The sequence below is a fragment of the Schistocerca nitens genome, chromosome 4 (assembly GCF_023898315.1).
Source record: "Schistocerca nitens isolate TAMUIC-IGC-003100 chromosome 4, iqSchNite1.1, whole genome shotgun sequence".
Taxonomy (NCBI): domain Eukaryota; kingdom Metazoa; phylum Arthropoda; class Insecta; order Orthoptera; family Acrididae; genus Schistocerca; species Schistocerca nitens.
Genome location: NC_064617.1, coordinates 161843243 through 161868477, shown reverse-complemented (window position 1 = coordinate 161868477; position 25235 = coordinate 161843243). Strand labels below are relative to the sequence as shown.

General features: G+C 43.5%; 1 protein-coding gene across 1 annotated transcript in view; it reads right to left on the bottom strand.

The window, feature by feature from the left end:
- Positions 1–3118: 3118 nt before the first annotated feature.
- Positions 3119–25235, bottom strand: part of LOC126252178 (carcinine transporter-like) — a 46972-nt gene continuing 24855 nt past the window's right edge. The window contains exons 4-7 of the mRNA XM_049953048.1: positions 20965–21175; positions 16536–16750; positions 13760–13947; positions 3119–3529 (exon numbers count right to left, since the gene is read on the bottom strand). Of these exons, the coding sequence (XP_049809005.1) occupies positions 3317–3529; positions 13760–13947; positions 16536–16750; positions 20965–21175 (827 nt within the window). The 3' untranslated portion in view covers positions 3119–3316. The remainder of the gene's footprint in view (positions 3530–13759; positions 13948–16535; positions 16751–20964; positions 21176–25235) is intronic.

Here is a 25235-nt window from a genome sequence, read left to right as displayed (position 1 = left end):
CAGCTCCTCAGGCACATAATGTCGTTCACAATAAGTAGGTTTCGCAATAATTTCACATCCAAGCACCTGAGAGACAGTCATTGGTGCTGAAATTACAGTCTCCAAATTCCGGTGACTTCCATAATAATCTTCACATATACTTATAGTATAATCACCACAATGGATGATATTTATTGACTCTTACTGGTTAAATGGAGAAGAAAGGAAAGAAAAAGCACATGTTTCTAATTTTCCAACGTATCTCTGTCTATTTCCCGCTAACACTGTGTCTACTTGCCCCATCTTCACCCGCTCTCTGGCCATCACATAACCTCTCTCTTCCTATCGGCTATTCCTCTATATGTTTCCATTACCTCAATGCCCCTCTCTCTCCGCCTCACTCTCTTCAAGATCTCCTAGCCCCTTCTTCTGTCCATCTCTTCGTCCCCCTGTTCTCCAACTCCTACAGTCCTTCTCTCTCACTCCTCTCTGTCTCCATCACCTCTTCTCTCTTTCTATAACCAACTTCAACCGTCCATCTCCATCTTTTCCTGCCTCCACTCACACAATTCAGATACCGTAGCAGTATTCCAATAATAAGCCGATAAGCCGTAAATGCTACTGGACGCGCACACACACACGCACACGCACACTCACGCGCGTGCGCGCACACACACACACACACACACACACACACACACACACACACACACACACACTGTGAGTGTGAGTGTGTGTACACGTGCGTGTTCGTGTGCGCATCCAGTTGCTTGTTAGAGTACTGAGCAAAAATTTAAACTTAACCAGTCGAGTAGTTTATAATCAACACACATATATCCATATTACGAGCATTTAAATATATAGCCTACGTCTGTCCAAATGTTCATTAGCGTCTTGTGTAGAAATTTCAAGAAAACTGATCGAGAATCTTCCGAATTTTTATATATTATAAATTAAATTCCGCGTTATATACACTCCTGGAAATTGAAATAAGAACACCGTGAATTCATTGTCCCAGGAAGGGGAAACTTTATTGACACATTCCTGTGGTCAGATACATCACATGATCACACTGACAGAACCACAGGCACATAGACACAGGCAACAGAGCATGCACAATGTCGGCACTAGTACTGTGTATATCCACCTTTCGCAGCAATGCAGGCTGCTATTCTCCCATGGAGACGATCGTAGAGATGCTGGATGTAGTCCTGTGGAACGGCTTGCCATGCCATTTCCACCTGGCGCCTCAGTTGGACCAGCGTTCGTGCTGGACGTGCAGACCGCGTGAGACGACGCTTCATCCAGTCCCAAACATGCTCAATGGGGGACAGATCCGGAGATCTTGCTGGCCAGGGTAGTTGACTTACACCTTCTAGAGCACGTTGGGTGGCACGGGATACATGCGGACGTGCATTGTCCTGTTGGAACAGCAAGTTCCCTTGCCGGTCTACGAATGGTAGAACGATGGGTTCGATGACGGTTTGGATGTACCGTGCACTATTCAGTTTCCCCTCGACGATCACCAGTGGTGTACGGCCAGTGTAGGAGATCGCTCCCCACACCATGATGCCGGGTGTTGGCCCTGTGTGCCTCGGTCGTATGCAGTCCTGATTGTGGCGCTCACCTGCACGGCGCCAAACACGCATACGACCATCATTGGCATCAAGGCAGAAGCGACTCTCATCGCTGAAGACGACACGTCTCCATTCGTCCCTCCATTCACGCCTGTCGCGACACCACTGGAGGCGGGCTGCACGCTGTTGGGGCGTGAGCGGAAGACGGCCTAACGGTGTGCGGGACCGTAGCCCAGCTTCATGGAGACGGTTGCGAATGGTCCTCGCCGATACCCCAGGAGCAACAGTGTCCCTAATTTGCTGGGAAGTGGCGGTGCGGTCCCCTACGGCACTGCGTAGGATCCTACGGTCTTGGCGTGCATCCGTGCGTCGCTGCGGTCCGGTCCCAGGTCGACGGGCGCGTGCACCTTCCGCCGACCACTGGCGACAACATCGATGTACTGTGGAGACCTCACGCCCCACGTGTTGAGCAATTCGGCGGTACGTCCACCCGGCCTCCCGCATGCCCACTATACGCCCTTGCTCAAAGTCCGTCAACTGCACATACGGTTCACGTCCACGCTGTCGCGGCATGCTACCAGTGTTAAAGACTGCGATGGAGCTCCGTATGCCACGGCAAACTGGCTGACACTGACGGCGGCGGTGCACAAATGCTGCGCAGCTAGCGCCATTCGACGGCCAACACCGCGGTTCCTGGTGTGTCCGCTGTGCCGTGCGTGTGATCATTGCTTGTACAGCCCTCTCGCAGTGCCCGGAGCAAGTATGGTGGGTCTGACACACCGGTGTCAATGTGTTCTTTTTTCCATTTCCAGGAGTGTATATTCAAAAGAGATACATTAAAACACGCACATATTCGAAATCAACGTTATGTTAAAATTTCAAATAATTCATTGAAGAATTTCGGATTTTAAGATATTGAGAAAATGTTCATTTACATTTCTATGTAGATTTCCCCAACAATTATTAGATATATATTTATATATTAGAGGTGGTGATCCAGTTGGTTTATAAGAGCGCGCGTGCATTTGAATGCAATGTTGTGTCAAAATTTCAAAGCAATCGGTGAAGAACTTTCGAAGATTTATGATTATGCACATACGAAGCTATATGTTTACGTTTATATATGTAATTTAAGTTTTTATTCTAGCTATGTATTGTCTCTACAACTGTTTTCTACTATATTAATTTGTTCTATATGCACAATGCAGGTCAAGCCGTTAACGATAATAAAATATGTAATACATTGTACTATTACCAACAAAAAGCTGAAGATATTGTAATACTTGTCTGACACTAAATGCTACCAATTTTTGTATTAAGTATTTTGTCCATCTTCAGCAATTTTATTCGTATATAATGCATGATGAGCAACCAGTTGCATAAAAATAAATTTAATTTCTTCAGCGGTTTCGGGCACTTTCTCGTGAGGTTATGCGGTAGGCATAACCTTATAAATAAGAGCACTAAGATCCCGAAAGCGGTAAAGAAATATTGTACATAATTTTCCCTGACGGAATTAATATAATACGACGTTATCGAGCGTCTCTCTCTCATCTGTATTTCGTGCGATGTTCTACGAATCATTAAACGCTAGAGTAACTCAAGTGGCACGTCATTCTATTTCCGCAGTTGAGCTTGAGAAATCACTTTATTTCTGAGTACATTTCCATCGTATTTGCGTAGTCTCCATATACGTCAATGATGACGCTGTCTTATCTCTATTTATATTTCTGCAAAAGTATATACGTGGTACAATATCATTAAATGGAACTCTCGAACTTGGTTTTCCTCGTGACATATCCTGGAGGTGGTTTGGGCTTCCAGCTCCAGTACTTCTGGTCTTTTCCAAAGACGGCTGCATCCTGTAATGTCTCCGGTAACCTCTGCAGTGCAGATTCCGGAAGAAACGATACGGCAAACGCTGTACCCAAGTTAAGAGCACCGAGGATGGCACATGGCATCCGTCTGTCGCTCTGAAAGATAGAAGATAAGACCGTGTCAGCACTGTGAATTAAAGCTACTACTAATACCAATTCACAAATGTAATTTTGACTATGGAAAGAAGAAGTTAAAACAATTGTTTTAGACGATAATTTCAGCCACGCTCCTCCTCCAAGTTTCGTACCATAACTATTCCATCACAAATTTGTATCAGTGTTACACTACTAGCTTTAGTAGCTATTGCAGTTTGTCGATCTTTCACCATTACTTCACTTTGTTGCAGGATACATGCTGTGGCGAAACATTTTCAGAGACCAATGAAGAGTACAGAGACATAATTCTAACCCAGATATTTGTTTTCTAAAAACATTGCGTTAGGGTACTGGAGTAATATGTTATTTTATCCTACCAGGCATTATTTTTGAACCTAGTTGTGGCAAAAGACAAATATGTTTCATTTTCACGAAAAAATTTGCTAACTTATCGGATGATCCTAGATATTTTACTTTATTTTCTGGGATTACTATAGAACTTCTCACATGACTCTTTCATTTCCCTCTTTTACACACCTGTATGACATATATGACAAAATTAGCAAACACAAGTATACACACGTAAATCTACATCTCATACAAAGAAGCATGCGGATCGTGAGATACAATGACGATTTTTGAAAGACATTCTTGCTATCTAAGTCGTAGCCGTTATGTTTTGAATTTGAGTACCTACGTACAGCGATAATTTGCTTTGTTATGGTAACAGCCTTTTATCCAACTATAAGCAAAGTACTTAAGAGTAACAGCATGTCGTACAATAACCGTAAACTCATTCATTCCTGACTCATAAAATTTTAAAATTCTTCACAGGGAGAAACCCGTTCTGCATTTAATATACTGACAACGTGCTCATCAGGATAGTATAACTGATTAAAAAGATGTAAAACCAAACAGTGTCACTGTTAGTACTAATTTAGGTATTATTTTCAGAATAAGTTGCAAATTATTACTAACGATGACTTAGCAGTCGTGAAATATACGGCGCCAGCATATTGACAAGCTGTTGAATATACACTCCTGGAAATGGAAAAAAGAACACATTGACACCGGTGTGTCAGACCCACCATACTTGCTCCGGACACTGCGAGAGGGCTGTACAAGCAATGATCACACGCACGGCACAGCGGACACACCAGGAACCGCGGTGTTGGCCGTCGAATGGCGCTAGCTGCGCAGCATTTGTGCACCGCCGCCGTCAGTGACAGCCAGTTTGCCGTGGCATACGGAGCTCCATCGCAGTCTTTAACACTGGTAGCATGCCGCGACAGCGTGGACGTGAACCGTATGTGCAGTTGACGGACTTTGAGCGAGGGCGTATAGTGGGCATGCGGGAGGCCGGGTGGACGTACCGCCGAATTGCTCAACACGTGGGGCGTGAGGTCTCCACAGTACATCGATGTTGTCGCCAGTGGTCGGCGGAAGGTGCACGTGCCCGTCGACCTGGGACCGGACCGCAGCGACGCACGGATGCACGCCAAGACCGTAGGATCCTACGCAGTGCCGTAGGGGACCGCACCGCCACTTCCCAGCAAATTAGGGACACTGTTGCTCCTGGGGTATCGGCGAGGACCATTCGCAACCGTCTCCATGAAGCTGGGCTACGGTCCCGCACACCGTTAGGCCGTCTTCCGCTCACGCCCCAACATCGTGCAGCCCGCCTCCAGTGGTGTCGCGACAGGCGTGAATGGAGGGACGAATGGAGACGTGTCGTCTTCAGCGATGAGAGTCGCTTCTGCCTTGATGCCAATGATGGTCGTATGCGTGTTTGGCGCCGTGCAGGTGAGCGCCACAATCAGGACTGCATACGACCGAAGCACACAGGGCCAACACCCGGCATCATGGTGTGGGGAGCGATCTCCTACACTGGCCGTACACCACTGGTGATCGTCGAGGGGACACTGAATAGTGCACGGTACATCCAAACCGTCATCGAACCCATCGTTCTACCATTCCTAGACCGGCAAGGGAACTTGCTATTCCAACAGGACAATGCACGTCCGCATGTATCCCGTGCCACCCAACGTGCTCTAGAAGGTGTAAGTCAACTACCCTGGCCAGCAAGGTCTCCGGATCTGTCCCCCATTGAGCATGTTTGGGACTGGATGAAGCGTCGTCTCACGCGGTCTGCACGTCCAGCACGAACGCTGGTCCAACTGAGGCGCCAGGTGGAAATGGAATGGCAAGCCGTTCCACAGGACTACATCCAGCATCTCTACGATCGTCTCCATGAGAGAATAGCAGCCTGCATTGCTGCGAAAGGTGGATATACACTGTACTAGTGCCGACATTGTGCATGCTCTGTTGCCTTTGTCTATGTGCCTGTGGTTCTGTCAGTGTGATCATGTGATGTATCTGACCCCAGGAATGTGTCAATAAAGTTTCCCCTTCCTGGGACAATGAATTCACGGTGTTCTTATTTCAATTTCCAGGAGTGTATTTCTCCACAGTATTTACACAAAATTTCATTGATCGGCTAGGTCATCACAGAATCAGTTTCAGTAAATGTCTAGATATAATTTCTTTCAAACTGATACTATTATATAAATTATTCAGGACACAACTAGTTTCAGACTTAATTACCTCATTTCCTTTTGTCAAAACGTCAGTTGGGAAACCAATAACAATTCACGTGTTAGGATCATGTTGGAAATGGAACACCCACAAAAGCATGTTTGCCATACAAAAGGTAACAAAGACCAGCGTATGACCTCTCATCGATGTTGAAGTCGTTTAGTAAGCAAAGTGTTTAACCAGTGAAAAACCCTGCAATTCTGGTCTGATAAGTGTCAGCTTAGATCCTAAGTTGTACATTCGTTTCGCCGTTTTATTACATCAAAGATCATATTCACCTATATCTACCATACTTCAACGACGTATCTGACTCTTAAGCAATTCAAATACTTTACACCTCGTAGAGAAGGGCATAAAATATCCGAAGCAAGTGCCCCTTAGGGTATATTTTTATATTAGCACACAACATGTTAAAATTGTATTTTATCTGCTCCAGTACTCACGGCAACGTATTACATTTATATTAGTATTGTGATTCTACCAACATATAAAAAGCATCTACGAAATACACGTATCAAAAAAAGTTTTACATCATCCCGGTTCCCAGAACACCTGACGACTGTGGGTATTGTACCACAGATGTGGGTATTGTATCACAGACACAGTCCCTTTGACTGTTCAGAGCTGCGCAGGATTAGCCGAGTGGGCTAAGGCGCTGCAGTCAAGGACTGTACGGCTGGTCCCAGCGGAGGTTCGAGTCCTCCCTCGGACGTGGGTGTGTGTGTTTGTCCTTAGGATGATTTAGGTTAAGTACTGTGTACGCTTAGGTACTGATGACTTTAGCGGTTAAGTCCCATAAGATTTCACACACATTTGAAAATGTTTGAACTGTTCAGAGATGTCATTGAACCCGCCCAAAAATGTAAAATCCCCTTCTGTCTCTTACCTTCTGTCTATTGGACAGAGGGGGTCCAATAGCCGATCAGTTGAAGTCATTCCACCAAGAAGGAAGTACTCGGGTCGTGTTGTCTGTTGTTCTACGATACCTAGAATGTCAATACCGCGTTTCGATCGTGTCTGCGTTGTCACTTGGTGCCAGGAAGGGCTCGCAACAAGGGAAGTGTCCAGGCGTCTCGGAGTGAATCAAAGTGATGCTGTTCGGACATGGAGGAGATACAGAGAGACAGGAACTGTCGAAAACATGTCTCGCTCAGGTCAGCCTAGCGCTACTACTTCTGTGGATGACCGCTACCTACAGATTATGGCTCGGAGGAACCCTAACAGCAACGCCATCAAGTTGAGTAAAGCTTTTCGTGAAGCCACAGGACGTCGTGTTACTAACCAAACTGTGTGCATTAGGCTGCATGATGCTCAACTTCACTCCCGACGTCAATGGCGAGGTCCATCTTTGCAACCACGACACCACGCAGCGAGGTACAGACGGACCCAACAACATGCCGAATGGACGGCTAAGGATTGGCATCACGTTCTCTTCACCGATGAGTGTTTCATATGCCTTCAACCAGACAATCATCGGAGACCCGTTTGGAGGTAACCCGGTCAGGCTGAACGCCTTAGACACACTGTCCAGAGATTGCTACAAGATAGGGGTTCCCTGAAGTTTTGGGATGGCATTATGGTATTATGTGAGGCCGACGTACGCCGCTGGTGGTCATGGAAGGCGCCGTAACGGCTGTACAATACGTGAAAGCAATCCTCCGACCGATACTGTTACGATATCGACTGCATATTGGCGATGCATTCTTCTTCATGAACGACGATTTGCACCCCCATTGTGCAAATTTTGTGAATGACTTACTTCAGGATAATGACAATGCTCAACTAGAGTGGCCAGCATATGGTCCAGACATGAACCATGGGATAGATTGAAAAGGTCTCTTTATGGACGACATGACTCACCAATCGCTCTGAGAGATCTACGCCAAATCTCCGTTGAGGAGTGGGACAATTCGGACCAACAGTGCCTTGATAAACTTGTGGATAGTATGCCACGACGAATACAGGCATGCTTCAATGCAATGCAATACAGGTACCGGTCTGTGCAGCAATCTGGACCACCAGCTCTGAAGGTCTCGATGTATGGCGTTACAACATGCATTGTGTTGTTTTCATGGGTAAGAAAAAGGGCGGAAATGATGTTTATGTTGGTCTCTTTTCTAATTTTCTGTAGAGGTTCCGGAACTCTCGGAACCGAGATGATACAGAACTTTTTTTGATGTGTGTGCTAAAGGAGAACATTATCGGTCTGCACATTGCTGTGAAACGTATTCTCTGCAATGAATTACCATTACTGGTAACAACAGGTACTCATTACCACGTCGTCAGTTTTATTTTACAGGTTATAAAATGCTCCGTAGCATCATTGCGGTAAAAATCAATGGGAGATAGAAAGTATTTGCTACTAGCGACTGTCATATGAAAAGGCAAGAATTTCCTCAAAAGAGTGTACACAATCACAAGCAGTTCAGACACTAGGAATGAGTGGCTCGACATTATACACAGTTTACTGATGCTCTGAACTGTTTGTTTTGCTTTAGTCCATGCACATTGTATGACATACTTCTGGCTCGTGCAATGTTCCGCAGTAATCCATCATCCACACACTTTACACACACGTGCTGGTGTTGCTAGTGCCAAGTAGCTGCTAATCTGTTCACCGCGGTATTCATGCAAGAGCAGGGGCTCACATAGTTGGAAGCTTACTTCGCGATAAAATCTTGCTGCGCTGAGTTGTTCCACCTAAAGTTCCCTACCTAATGCCCTTGCTCCTGGGCAAACGACAGCTTATGACATTGCTAATGGTATTCGTGAAACGGGTACTGTTAAGAGAAGATATCGAAGATGTCAGACTTACGTGTTAAACAGTAGAATTGACGAAGCGTGTTCAGCAGTCTCTTCTGCGACCTACATGTAAACGACTTGATCTGTTGTTTCAGCATCCTGAACCGTCTTATTAAACCTGCCACAGAGTCATTTATCACTGCGGTTGCTACTATACCGAGCTATAACAGTTCAAGAACTGTGTCCTTTGGATTCAGAAAAGCATGTCGCCTATTGTCAGTGGTGTAAGAGAATCGCTCTTCATGATATGAATAATAATCTGAACTACCTTTTTTAGTGATGGTGCATGGTTCCACTGAAGTGGATACGTTGACAGGAAAACCACTTATATCTGGGTTGCCAATAATCCTCACAGTACAATGTGCCACAGCTCCTATGAAACGATGATGATGCTTCCGGAGTTCTTAGAATACCAAGGTCGTTGCTAATATTTTGGAGTCCTAGGCGAGAACTAAAAATTCAGTAAATATACAAGAAGATTTTATGTTGCATGGGCATAAATCTGAAAATACAGTCTCTCCTCGCCAATAACTAAGATATTCTCATTTGCGCCTATCTGAGAGCACCACTTACAACGTCCTCAATAATTTCTTTGATGGATTTAAAAAAGAAATGGCTCTGAACACTATGGGACTTAACATCTGAGCTCATCAGACCCCCTATAGAACTACTTAAACCTATTCAACCTAAGAACATCACACATATCCATGCCCGAGGCAGGATTCGAACCTGCGACCGTAGCAGCAGCGCGGTTCCGAACTGAAGCGCCTAGAACCGCTCGGCCACAACGGCCGGCGGATGGATTTCAATCCCTGTAGTTTTCAACCCCCACAGCTTTCTTTAGCACCGTGTAAGTTATTTGTTGCTATCTTAACACAATATCTGTCATCCAATCGAGTTTTATGGCAGCGTTATTCATATGTTACTTTCTACGCTGATTCTGTGGAGAACTTCTTATGTATTATCTCCAACAGACCTCTATAGCACCACGTCTCAGACGCTACGATTCCCTTCTTTTCTGGTGTTCTCACCTCTCACAAATTTGTTCCTGAGATTAGGACTTATGTATGACACAGGTAGCCGTTTCATTTGTCCAGGAACGATCCCTTTACCTCTGATATTCTACTTTTTATGTTCTTCATGCTTCTCGTGTCATGTGTCATTTTATTACAAATATGGTAGTACTTAAATTCATCTACTTATATAAATTGATCTCTATATCAGTATGATTATCGCTAATCTTATTTCTACTAATTGTCATTAGTTAGGTTTAATGACAGACAATTACCTGTTCTCATTAAACTGTTCATTCCATACAACAGGTCCTGCAAGTCTTTTTCACTTTCGCTGAGGATGAATGACAGCAGCAAAGATTATCATTGATACCTGTTCACCTTGAATCGTAATAACTTTCTTGAACATTTCCTTTATTTCCGTCATTGCGTTTTTGAAAAGTAATTCAACAGCAGCTATGAAATACTGCATGCAAGTGTTACACACTTCTTAATAAGAAACGCTTCGATCTTGGTCTTCAGTTCTTAATGATCTCTTTGGGTCTAGTGCATGTTGTGTGTCAACAATCCTTCCCCGTAACCCACTCCCGCTTTTCTCATAATTTTGAAAACCTTGCACTGTTCTACACTGTCGACGGCTGTTTTTCGATCAACAAATCTAATGAAAGCACTCTGATTTACTTAAGTTCTGCTTCTATAATCAAAGTACCTTTCTGGAGTCCTTACTTTTCCTACAGCCACCCTTTCCGTCATCTAACAACTACTCGCTTGCCTTTTCTATTCTCGGATTCTTTGGGGGACGTATGTTTGATGAAGTTACTGACGTTTTCCTTGCACAAGTGGCTAGCACTGTCAAGACTTTGACAGTACAAGTCACACGTTTGGGGAGACGTTAGAATTGTTACCAAATAAACATTGGCCGAAAATCCAAGACAGCAACCAACAGACAGTTTGACATTGTCAGCTGTGTTTTCGTTCCAATTCGCAAAAAACCGTTTGCAGGCTGTTTCACCAGTCATATCTCTAAATTTCTATCAAAAATGTGCATCATTTACTAAGAAATGTGATAACCTGTATAAAATATACCCTCTATTATTAGTTAAAATGAATATTAGCTTGTGTAATGTAATCAAGGATTTTGTGATATAAAGTTACTGAAGATGATTTTAGTTGTAATTTTTACTCAGAAAAAGTTCAAAAACGCAAAATAAAGCTACTGGTTAATGTCGCTGTTGTTTGTCATCAACAAAATATGAGCTCATTTGCAGACTTCCAAAGTTCTACTCCTGTGCCACACTTTGGTTGCACAGTAGAGCTCCAAATTAATTATTTTCGATGTCTATAATCCTCGAGAAGTGTCATAATGTTAATTCAGTATTTATCAAGTTTGCAGAATGTGCTACGTATCACACATATACATCAATTGCCGTAGAAAACATTATACGAAACTCTGAAGGATGTGCCCTTACGCTGTGCTCATTCCTACACACGTGCAGCTAAAATAGTAATGCGCAGTTTCTATTCACAGTTAGGCCAAAAAAGATCGAATCTAATCTGGACTAGCAGACAATAAATGTTGACTAAAATAATACGCACACTTACGAACAAACTAGCATTCTCAGAGTAATTTTTTATGCCCACACATTGTCTAACACGATCAACTGAAATACTTTCACATCTGTGTTACAACCACTTCAAAATACCTAACGGGTGTTACGTCTGGTATATGTACTGCCATCGCCTAATGTTTTTACCACCAATTTAGGAGAGACACAGGAAAGGTATAACTGTAAAATATGACCGACCTCAATTATTAATTTTTATTGCAAATGTTTGTGCCTTGTCAAGGTTAAGTGCCAATCGAACATATTTACCTTTCGGAGCTGTGGTTCCAAGGCTGTCTTAAACGTTCACCGATCGTAACTAAGGCTCTTTAATACAACTTACGAACCGCTTCCTATAGCCAAATACTAAATGTAATGAAAAAACGTGATGTAAATGAAATGATTGTGCGAGACTGATGGCCAGGGTTTCCCACCTGGGGAAGCTCGGCCGACGACTTGCGAATCTGTTTGGTTGAAGCATCTTTGGGCGACGTGGGTGTTTCTGACGATGAAATAACGAGGAGAACAACACAACACCCAATCCCCGAGAGGAGAAAATGTCCTACCCGGCACGGAATCGAACCTGGGCCCGTTGCATAAGAGTCAGACGCGCTGACTACTTAAATGTTAGGCGGACTTCTAGGAGTAAGACAATGGTATACGAATTATATAAGAGTTTCGAAGAAGACCGTGGAGGTGTTGAAGATGACATACCCGCCCGAGTGCTACAGCCCTTCATCAACAGATAAAATCGTCTAAAATGTGGCGATCGCCATATCATAATCGCAAAAATCAGTAACACTATTAAAGTCTTTCGTGTGTTGTAGGTGTGAAATGGGGGTAAGTATAGTTTCTTCTGAAACTGCTATAGTTCGAACAAAAATAGTGGAGAATGATGGTTGCTCAGGAGTTGCTAGATGAGATCGACAAACACGAGAAACCTCTTAAAATTGTCAAGAAAAGAGATGAAAAATTAATTTACGTATATAACGTCAGATTTAAGTCCAACATCAGTCGTCTCAGTCTAATCATTCTGCTTTGCAAAGATCAAATATATCTCGACAATCTCGACAACTGCGGTCATATCTGAAAAATATGCTCACTTTTGTTCTGCGATTTCAACGTCATAGTGCCATACGAATGCCTGCCACAATCGCGATCAGTAAGAAGTGCTACTTCAAAGTTCAACTCCACTAGCGTGAAGCAAATCGCAAAAGAAACCGGATTTTTGACGAAAGAGCTCATCACTTTTCCACCACGACAAATCAGCCGTACCACTACGTTGCTTATTCATACATATTTGAGCAAAATGAATGCTGCGTGTCACCAGTCAGCAGCCAATGTGACCGTTTTCTCTTCTAAAAGGTAAAGAAAACCTTAATACTCGTTCGTTTTATATGCATAAATGAAATTACAACGCTTCGCTGAGATAGCTAAAAGCTCCATAAATCTTTATGGTGAGCGGAAAGAGCGACAGTGTAGGTTAATAATATCCAATGAGGACTATTTTGTAGAAGATAAGATTCAAGTCGACTAATACATTAAACTATTTCCACAAAGAAAAACTTCGTTCCTTTTTATCACAACTCTCATGTCCATCTATTGACGGCACTACAAAGCCTCCGTACATTATTTCATCGTTGGCAACAATGTAACAGTTTCTCTCAGTGGGCATTACTACGTCAGTAACACATGTGCAGTTTCTATAGTAAGTTATTTCCTGGTTAAGCAATGATGCATTTTTCGAAAGCTCAGAATTCTGTCGGTTATTAACGCTAAGAGTGCATTAGAAAAATTTGAGAGACAGTTAAAGAGGCTTTATCTCCATCAGTCCGTGACATGCCTTCCTCTTATGATGCGTCGTTTTGCCCATCTAGCAGAGATGTTCATCCGACAACTACGTACCAGTGTATAAAGAATGAAAATACATCAGCTTATTGGATGCTATAGGAGCAACTATGCACTCTGTCAGTAAACGGTAACGTCAAAGTGATACGCATCCTGTTTGTTGCTGAATCTAAAGTTTTTGGCTCTGAAGACTGTGCATGAAATGAACTTGTTCTGGAAAAATTGTTTTCTGTTTCCTTCTCATGTCTATTCACATATTCTCATCTTGTAGCTTTCATTTCACTAAGATAATAGTGATATCTTAGCTACTCGTGAAACATTCAAACAAAAAATGAATATAGATTTCATGCCCGTGTCGCTCCACTTACCATGAGGGCTACGTATGGCAGGGCAGACATAACGACGCCAGCTCCGGTCCACTCAACGCAGGCCGCGATCTGCCTCAGGCACGTGGGGTGCACCTCCACGCTCTGCAGGTTGGCCATACCGTTTGTGCCCGTCGTGAAGAACTGAGTTATCACCATCATCATCGTAATGGCCAGTCCACTGAAGTTAGCTGAACCATTAAACATACGGTGCAGCAGTTACCACATACAACTAAATAAAAAAAGTAACACACACACACACACACACACACACACACACACACACACACACACACACACACAAATACACACACAGATAGATAGAGGGCGAGAGAGAGAGAGAGACTTGCACGCATATCAATTACAAAATTATGTAAATGAATGCCACATCAAATGTTGTTCATTTGGTTTTCTGTCCGAAGACTGTCTTGAAGCAACTCTCCGTGCTAGCCTATCGCATGAAACCCTCTTGATCTCTGCGTAACTAGAACCACCTAAATCCATTAGGACCTGCTTGCTGTATTGAACACTTCGTCTTCCTCTACAATTTTAATCACCAACACTTTCTTCCTTGATGCTGCTGAATGCGTCCCTGGCCCCTACTTTTAGTCAAGTCGATCCATCAATTTCTTTCCTCGCTAATTCGATTTAATACCTCTTCGTTTGCTATTCGAACTATCTGTCTTATCTTCAGCATCATTCTGTAGCACCAAATTTAGTAAGCTTCTATGCTCTTGTAGTCTGAACTCCTCACCGTGTTTTTGCGCTACTAATATAAAATGAGTGTTGAAAATAACATTAAGGGTTGTCGCATTTGATAACATGCCGTGAACGCTACTCGAATGTTGTTGTCAGGGGTGGCGTGTGGCAGGAGTTTAAACCAAACTTGTGATGAGCTTATGTCAGTCAGGTATGTAGTGACTATGAAAATATACCACCTATCAACGTGGGGGATTTAAAGGAACAAGACGCTTATAACTTAACATATCGAAGATTACATTTGAATTCCGCTATCTGAGGTCAAATGCGTCTTGGGTGGCACTCACTATCGCAGGAACAATGTTTCCACAGTTATGCACTGTCTTAAAGTACTCACTCAAGTGTTTGAATAACGGATAACACATCGCTCCTGTACAGTGGTACGTGGCGATTAACAGACTACTGTGGATCATTGCCAACGATTTGAGTGAGTGTGCCACACATTTCTAACAGAACTGTAATGACAACCATAGCTTCAGCAAAAGTGTTACAGTACCTTCCAATTACTTTTTGTCACTCAACGTACTGAGAAATGTAAAATAATCATGTGGCTTCAGCAGCCAAAATAATGACCCTTGTACCATGCAGCTAGGCGAATTTTGTACCCAGGATCACGAGGCGAGATGTTGACTACAGTGTCGTCTGAGAGTTAATGAGGCACTGTGCTGTAACTCTTGTAATGATAGTCCACGATACACCATGTTGGCTACAGTCTTGTAATGGGAGCTCACAAGGCAGCATGCTGGTGAGAGTCTTGTTGGGACAGTTTACGAGGTGCTATGTAAGTGAAACTTGTTCTGAGAACTCTCAGAGTCAAGCGACGAAAAGGCGATGGTGTTTGATTTTCAGGGTTTCCGTACAAAGTTTATGCTGTCGGACAATAAACAGCTGGTCTGATACCTGTAACTACAATTCGAGATGATAGTACATAACGTTGAGGATGCTGGAAGGGGTATAGCATTTATTCCGTTTTGTGGTGCTTTATCGGCGAAGGTAGGTCGAATCCCTCAACATCATCAAATGAACAGTTTCTTTCGATCACCAATTGAGAAGCAGGCACTGCTTGGTAATGTCAGTGACGAACAAGGACTATGGAAATCCTGAGTCTACCAGATCCCCTGCGAATGTGGCATGGCTTTCATAGGTCAGACGGTGCGTACTATCGAAGATCGTTGCCAAGAACATCAACTGCACACCAGCCTGCAGCAGCCTTACAAGTCGGCGGTTGCTGAACGTTACCTCTCGGAATTAGACAGAATGAATTACGACCAGAGCAAGGTTCTGACACAGACGTCCAAAACTGGGACTATGTCGTTACAGAATAAATCGAGTTTCGAGCACGAGAACCGCTGATCAAACCAAAAAGCGGTTACATCTTTAGTAAGACCTGGGAACACGCTTTAAATATGAGAAAAGGAGAAAGAAGACATCCCACCACGGACTGAGTTGGAGAACAGGCAGATTTATTACGAAGATGCCGCCGACGATTGCCCATGGGCGTGGACCGCCAACGGAACGCATGCTGGACGCTCCGCGCCTGGGCGCGGACAGCGTTGGCAGCACCTGTATGAGAAGGGGGGGAGGGGGGGAGAGACAAAAGCCTGGCACCCCGGCGCCTCGGCGGTCAGTTCGTCAGCCCACCTGTTAATCGTTAAGTACTCGCTTGCCGAAGAGATACTGTGCCCGTTGGACACTGACACACGGCTATTCACACGTGAACTCTTTCGTCGTGATATACGGCAGAAGAAATTGAAGAATATACTGTGTTTAAAACGTTGATTCCGTATTCTTGCGTAAACTGTCCACACGAGGGCTGCAAGATGAACCAAGACGTTAATGGCCATCGCTTATTGTTTCCTTCCTAAAGCTTGTCTGTGAACAGTGGTACGAGTAAAACACTTGCTGCGCGGTCAGCCCCACGCAACAATGCTGCAGACCAAAGCTCAGGCAAATCTTTACTAGCTGCACAGTTGCAGGATGGACCAAACACTCTGCAACTTCCAGGGCGCGCGTAGCTCACCGGCCAACATGCAGGAGACGGCCGCAGAGGTGATGCCAGCGAGCAGGGCGCTGCCCACGGCGGACCAGCGGCGGCCGAAGCGCGCAGCAGTGTAGTGGACGACGCAGTAGGCGGGCAGCTGGATGGCGCCCTGCGCTGCCACTGCTAAGAAAGGATTCACGCCCACGCCGCCAGCCATCATCACCAGCGAGTGAAGCGTCAGCAGGTGCGTAGACCTGTGCAGAGTTGTTAATTACCGACTTGTTTAATCAACCAAATTCGTGACGGTGCTAGCCATCACCACAACCCGACCATTTGAAACTCCGGCTGCTGGCCTAAATGAGTGCTGTTACTGGTGCTTGACTATCGTGAAACTGTCAGAGCTGTTTTACGAATTGTGTGTATGTTTAAATTCTTTAGCAGTGTGTTTTGATTTCTTGTGGAATAAATGTAAGTTCACAATTAGGAACCGAATTACATACTATCTTGGAATAGGGTTTCCAGTTGTTCGGATACATAAATGGTTTGAAGAGCGTACACGTGTCTCAGCTCAGCAAACGCCTGTGCTCATATCCTAGTTTTTGTTGCAATATTGTCTTCTATATCAGTTTAAAAGAACCGTTATTGTTTATTGTTTTTAATGATTATGTTAAGGACCCCATCCTCTTTCTTTTCAACATGCACATGCACACATTAACAAACACACACAAACGGACGGAATATGAACGCACACGCAAACGGACGCACACAGGCACATTACACGCACATCATAAAAAGTTTCGTATCGCCCCAGTTCCTAGAACCCCTGAAGACAGACGTTGACTTAGGATATTTTATCACAGACACAGTCCCTCTTACTGGTCAGAGATGTCTCTAAACCAGCCCAAAGATGTAAAAAGAACGTGCATGAGTAGCACCTATTAGATGGAGGGTATCGGACAACCAGTCATTTCACCAGGAAGGAGTTACACGGCTCGTGAGGTCTGTAGTCCAACCGTGCGCGGTTCGATCGCATCAGCATTGCTACTTTGTTCCACGAAGGGCTCTCAACAAGGGAAGTTTCCAGGAGTCTCGGACGGAACCAAAGCGATGTCGTACGGACGTGGAGGGGATATAGAGAGACAGGAACTCTCGATTAAATGGCCAACTCAGACCGTCCAAAGGCTACCACGGCAGTGGATGACCGCTACCTACGGATTATGGCTCGGAGGAACCCTGACAGCAACGACACCATCTTGGGTAAAGCTTTTCGTGCAGCCATAGGACGTCATGTTACGACTCAAACTGTGCGCAATAGGATGCATGATGCCCATTTTCACATCCGACGTCCATGGCGAGGTCCATCTTTGCAACGACGACACAATGCAGCGCGGTGTAGATGGGCCAAGTAACATGAAGAATGGACCGCTCAGGATTGGCATCACGTTCTCTTCACCGATGAGTGTCGCATATACCTTCAAGCAGACAATCGTCAGAGACAAGTTTACAGACAACCCGATCAGGCTGAACGCCTTATACACACTGTCCAGCGAGTGCAGCAAGATGGAGGTCTCCTGCTGTTTTGGTGTGGCATTATGTGGGCCGACGTAAGCCGCTGGTGGTCATGGAAGACGCCGTAACGGCTGTACCATACGGGAATGCCATCCTCCGACCGATACTGCAAGCATATCGGCAGCGTAATGGCGAGGCATTTGTCTTCATGGACGACAATTCGCACCCCCATTCTGCACATCTTGTGAATGACTTCCCTCAGGATAACGACATCGCTCGACTAGAGTCGCCAGCACCTTCTCCAGACGTGAACCTTATCGAAGATGCCTGGGATAGATTGAAAAGGGCTGTTTAAGGACGACGTGACCCACTAACTATTCTGAGGGATCTACGCCGAATCGCCGTTGAGGAGTGGGACAATCTGAACCAACGGTGCCTTGATGACTGAAGTTAAAATCTTCTGGGTTATTAGGCCGCGTCATGTTTCTTCTAAAATGTTCGACGTTTCGACCCCTCTACTGGGATCCTCCTCAGGATCTTTTTGTGTTCACTACTGCTGCCTTGATGAACTTGTGGATAGTATGCAACGACGAATAAAAGCATGCATAAATGCAAGAATACGACGTACTGGGTACTAGAGGTACTGATGCGTGCAGCAATCTGGACCACCACCTCTGAAGGTCTCGCTGTATGGTGGAACAACATGCAATGTGTTGTTGTCATGGGCAATGAAAACGACGGAAATGATGTAAATGTTTATCTCTACTCCTGTTTTCTGCACAGGTTCCGGAACTCTCGGAACCAAGGTAACGCAAAACATGTTTTGATGTGTGCAGTACTCTGTATTTAGTAATTTTTTATACGAAATAAGAGGTATTTAGCAAGCCAGTATCACAATTGTTAGATGCATCAATTCTCAGCAGGATGCGGCAGCGTTCTCCAGAAGATGGAGGAGAGATGCATCGCTGAAATGTCGAGTTATGTTGATCTAAGGATAAATTCGAGGATACTACTATGACGTAAGTTTGTCTACAAAAATTATTTTATAATGTACCTAAAACCTGGAATTACCTTATAATTCAGTAACACATGACGCCGAAAGTGACAAATAGCCAGGGTGTCGCTGTGTCTGTGCCGGCACGTTCCGATAACTTCCACTCGAGTCACCTTCGGCGGATGCGGCATCCACCCCTTCTATAGATGTGTGGAAGTAAGATGGCGGCATCGTGATGTATTGCGTAGGTAGATGTGGAGAATGTTTTACGTCACAGTAAGTGTGCCTTCTTTCTCTGAACGCGTCACACGCTTCTGCTGTAGCCTACCACGGTACCTTGCAATGCTGGAGTAAGGGGCATTGCTCGGACTATTGTATCTCCCTAGACAAATATGTTCGAGGAAGCTACTGCAGTCGCATCTTAACATAATGCGTGTCGTTTTTTATTTATGACACAATTAACACTACCGTGGCTAAGTAGCTTAAAAGCATCAAAGTCAACGCGAAAAACCATTCTAAACGCCCTAGGCGGTTTCCGAATTGAGCGCTGCTTTCGGACGCACCAGAACGACACCATAAGTTGAAGATACTTGCCACAGCATATCTCCGTAATAGTCTCCTACTCGCGTTTGTAGCGGTTTCCTTTTGCTATTACTTCGAGTAATTTTTATAAAGCGATCTAAAATTGAAAATTTGCAGATCTTGTACAACTTCACTCAGGTGTGCAACTACCATTGCGGTATTACCATTAAAATTTTAATTTATGTTAGCATAAACTCGGTGAGTTGTGACCACATATAGTACGAATGCCTTGTGTGAGTCAAGTATCGACCAAAGTTATGGAGATAGTGAAAAGTACTCCCACTCTTAGGTTTTTGTTTAAACTTCCACAACAAGCAATGGAGATATAAAGAGCAGTCAAATGAAAATTCGACAGATCGCACAAAATTCATGGAAACTGTTCATTTCAAAAGAAATCTTCATAAATGTTTATAACCTGTCGACAGTTAAGCAAGACAAACCATACCTTTCTGGAGAAAAGCTTGTGATTGCCTATGAAACCATGATTGTACCCAGCCTTACACCTCTTCAACCAAAGCACACTGACGTCTGTTTGGGCCCACTCAAACGTTGCCCGGGATATTTTTAGGTCGCTGAAGAAGTTTCACTCAGGAGCCCTTACAACTCCCCCATAACGACTCGAATTCCACCATGCGATTTCCAAACTTTTGGAGCCTGAGGAGAGACATTCACGGTGGTCGGTTTCCTTTCGGACTAAGAGGTCCACACCAAGGCACAGTCAACCGCAAACGTTTTCCCTTGAAGGCACTGACTTTCTTGCCTTACAGAGAGATAAATGTGAGAAGAGTGATTGAAGTTTACTTAGTAGTACATTCTTCCACCCATCTCGTTTATATTTGATTGCCCTTTACGTTATCACAGTCACATGTGAAATATACATATACCTATTTGTGAAAGTTTACAGTTAATGCTGCGTAATTGAATACAGTTCAGTGGTGATATTACTCTCGTAAGCAGATGCATGTTTATTTTTAAATTGTGCTTTCATGTAATCCTTTGACTTATACAGACGTAATACAGATGTGCCTAGCACTACCAATAACCCATTGACACCAAATCTGATTAACTGTTACATAATTCCAGAGCTTTATCTACCAGTTTATTAATTTATTCAATCTACACTCTTTTTACCACAATTCAATGAGTACCTCAAATAGCAACTATTTATACAAATTAGTCTCATGTTGCAATACCTGCCGTCATTGTACGCTCTGTGATACACTTAGTAAGCTTATAAATAAGCGTTTAATTTCCGAACTCCTGGCAGTCTTTTCGAACCATTAATTCAGTTACTAAGTATGATATAAGCAGATACCTATCTATTCAAGACAGCGGATTGAGGAGGCGAAATCCTTATGGTAGCTTTCCTCTGCGTTCACATACCTTGCAATAATGAGCAACACAGTATTTTTGAACACGTTCCAGCTGGAGAAGAGGCTGAGGAAGCCCTTCCTGTCCCTCTGGGCCTTGGCCACGGTCCGCATCACCTGCGGTGCGAACGAAGGCACCTCACCGCCGTTGGTGATGGCGATGCGACGCAGCAACTTCAAGGCGTCCTCCTCGCGACCTTTGCATGCCAACCACCGCGGTGACTCTGGGAACCACCTACCCAGGGTTCATCTCGTGAGAGAATGTAGTCACTCTTCTTAAATCCATAGATGTTATAAAAGTAAATGTGTATATCTATATATGTAGTTATGTATACATGTACATATGTTCCCCATTTCCTCCTAAGCCACTAGAACCATTTCAACCAAAGTTTGTACACATACCACTACTGTCTGGAAAAAATCATTGTGTGGTAAGAGCCTCCTATCTTACAAATAAGTACTCTATATTCATCCAGTATTTGAGAATAAGAGCACTTAGTGACTTCAAACAACCTTACAAATATTTTTAAATCTCTGTGAACTGCCCCCCTCCCAAACATATACAAAGAACGATACAAGGGAAAACAGAGTATCTCTTACTGTCCTTTCACTGTTCATGGAGTACAACCTCCGCACCAGGTATAATGTCTTCATTATTAACTCGATTAGCAACGAATCTACCTGCTAAATTATACTGTACAAAACATAGTTCAAGAGATATAACGTCATTAACATCGAACTGGGTTTTAACGAAAGTGCTAGAGACATAAATGAATAATGAGTACAAATATATGGGTCGTATGTTAAATATACGGAAAATACATGTGGAATGTGCGTATAAGATCACGAGTAAAAAACTACTCCTAAACAGCTGAATCGATTTCAGTCAAACGTGATAGAGTTATTAAATACTATTTTTAAATAAATACTGAAGAGTTGAGAAGCATAGATCACCGATTTGGATGGGGTTAAAACATGGAGAAAGAAGGGGAGACTGAGGTGGACAGACACAGAAGACGATGGAGGTGATGGACACATTTATGTGCCGAGGAGGAATTGGACAGAGAGAGGGAAAAACGGAAATGAATATAAAGGGAAGAGATGGACAAAGGGAGGGGAGGGGCAAGATGGGCAGAGAAAGGAAACCAAAGATGGACCGAGGGAGGAGAGAAGAAGATATAGACAGAAAGAAAGGGCACGAGGAGTTGGACTAGGTGGGAGGAGGACATAGACAATGAAGGGAAGAAGAGGAGATGTAGAGAGAAAGGAAAGATCAGAAGATGGACAAATAAAGGTGGAGGGAGACATCGACAGAGACATAGGAGAGGAGATCGACAGAGACAGAAAAGAGGGGGAGATGGACAAGAAAAGGAGGGAGTATGGATAGAGAGAAGGGGGGGAGAAGATGTACAGAGGAAGGTAGATGGACATAGAGAGAAGCATTGCGGTCTGTGGGGAAGAATGATAGAGACGAAGCAGCAGGGGATGGACTCAGAGGGGGATGAGGAGACTGTCAGAAAGAGGGGAAAGGAGGCGATGGACTGATAGGAACCTGGATTGCATACATATCCGGTACTTGTCTCATGGTTGAGAATATTAACGTGATACAATGCATATAATGAACCACTTTATAAGACTAATATAATACTGCCCTTGAAAATGACAGGCAATCGAAACGTGTAAGGGTTTGTGGTAAAAAGACATAAGAAAAGTTATAAAAACGCCAGTTAAATAGCCAATTTGAGAAATAAATGTTAGTACATTCTGAGTTATTGAAAGAATGTGATGTACAGTTAGAATGAGAATAGTATTCATCATCTTCTCAAACTCTCCATCCATCTCTTTACCGTTCGATTACATTATATTTGAAAGTGGAAAAGTTTCATGCTATTTATTAATAATTGTTACTGAAGTAGGTTACAAAATTCTTCATTTTATCCACATGAGCATGCGTTGGCGCCTCGTGATTCTAAGGACTGTGCCACTACACCTTAGAAATAAAAAATAGATCCCATTCTGTAACGGATGGAGACTTAATGATACTGCTTCCATGTATAAAAACCAAATCTAATCGTCAATGTATACCACAAATAGGTAATCCCTACGATGGAATTTATCAAGATGGAACAGAAAAATTAACACGAATGTTCACATTTACAGTGTACAAAATAAATGAAAGCCGATTCTGCCCAACAAGGGAAATAATTTATTTTTACAGTCGAAGTGGGAAATGTAGCCCTTTCACAGACAGATATATATTGCATCTTAAAGAAAACTTAAAATGAAAGATAGCTCTCGCAGAAAAAAAAGTCTCACGTTTGGAGAATTGAAAGCGAATGTGATAATGGGTAGTGGAAACATATTATTATTCAGAAAAGAATCCTATAACGAAACACTCCTCACAAATATTCAGAACTATGTCTGTCTAGTTTTCTTCACACTGCACATTACCTGAAGAATAAAAACAGCGCTAAGCAGAACGCTGCAGAGCAAGACAGCAAGTAGTTCCAGTTGCGGAGAGGCCAAGCTAAGAAGCCGGAAGTCATAATGCCAACCCCCAAGCTGCTGCTTGAGAAATAGTTCAGCGTCGTCCGATGTTTGATGTCTGTCAGTTCCAGACCTAAAGCAGAATGGAAGTGCATCAGTTTTGATCTAGATCGAACTATTAAAGTATCAACATCAAAAAGTAACCTAAGCTTCAACAAATTTGGAGAAAATAAAATGGATAGATGTAATGCACAACACTGTAAAGCTATTGATTTAGATGTGCTGCAGTAGTGTCACATAAAACGGAAACGAGGGATTTGCTTGCGTCATCTGTCATCTATCGAGTGTTACAGAGTCCAGTGATAGAGGCAAGTTTTTGGAATAGAAACAGAAAGGGCAGCGATATAACAATTGGTCATTGTAGACGCCGACAGATCTTGGTCTGCAGTGGCCAGGTATTCCTCACAGAGCTTCGGAACGTTTCCTAAACACAGGTTCGGCACCCAGAAGCATCGGCCAAACATGATGGAGGTCTGCGACGCGCGTCCAGTGACGATAATTTATTAACGAGTACCAGGAATATAGCCTGACCTCGCCTTAACTACTGCCTGATTTGGCTAAAGGCATTTAAAATGGGGTACTGAATAAAAAGCGCCGCAGTCATAAGAAAATTTCGAGCAGTCTCATGTCCTAATCGCATAGGTTCACTGAAGAGACTGTAACACTAGACTGAATAGCACTTACCCTGCATCTCATTTCAACAGGGACGATTCTCGTCTTAGCATTACCCTTATTTAGCTTTGCAAGTGATAATTCCTCTTGCTTAAAACCAGGTAATTATTACACTCCATTAGATATATGGGATGGTTGGGTCCACTGGTAATTACATCAACTCATTTCTTTGCACGCGATAAAGTGATGGCAACAGTATAGTGATAGGGTTTTCTTTATAATTCGCACTCGGGTTGTCACTCCTCTCACTGTTCTGCTGCTGCCCACCAAAGATTCCTTTGCAACAGAGTACTGATTACTACAATCAAGGTAATACCGAGAGAAACCGCCTCTAATGCTGTAACTGTTTCGATTCTGCGATGTAAGGAATTTACAACTAAACCATACTCAGCAGAAATCCAGTTGAATTCACACCTTGATGCCGTTGAGCTGCCAATGTGTGAGGAACATAATTGCACGTGTCACCCGCTGGTCCAAGCAGTCCCAGTCATTTCCATGCGATTACGATTTCGGCGTATAATGCTTTATTTATAGCACCTGAGTGTTGATCAAACCAGGAAACTATGCGTGCAGTCTTCATTTTGGATGGCGGGACCGTCAACTGGATAATCACTGTAAAAATCTAGGAGATAGTGTAATACATGGTCACCGAGAATTTAGAAATAAATATCCTGATTCATGTGCACGATAACTGAATGACTGGGGCCCCTACTACCTTGGAAGTTGTACACTTACGTCCTAGCACACATCTTGTCATCTTTCACGTTCTATTTTGTTTCAGGCATATTCCCCTCCCCAATTTTATACACAACAGCCTTCTGTAGACGTACATCTCAGATGTTTTAGTTGTGCTCAGTTCCCATTTCCTTACAGCCTATGATGCAGTGTCATATAATTCTGTGCTTCAGGTAGACATTCTCAAAAATTTATTTCTTTAATCACGCACTACTTTGTTGCTACTAGATATTTTCTGGAGAGTATTTCGATCTCTTGACAGCAACATCCTTTTGATCGTCTAAAACTTGGTCCCTGTGACTAATATCATTCCTGGTAAATCTCTTTACT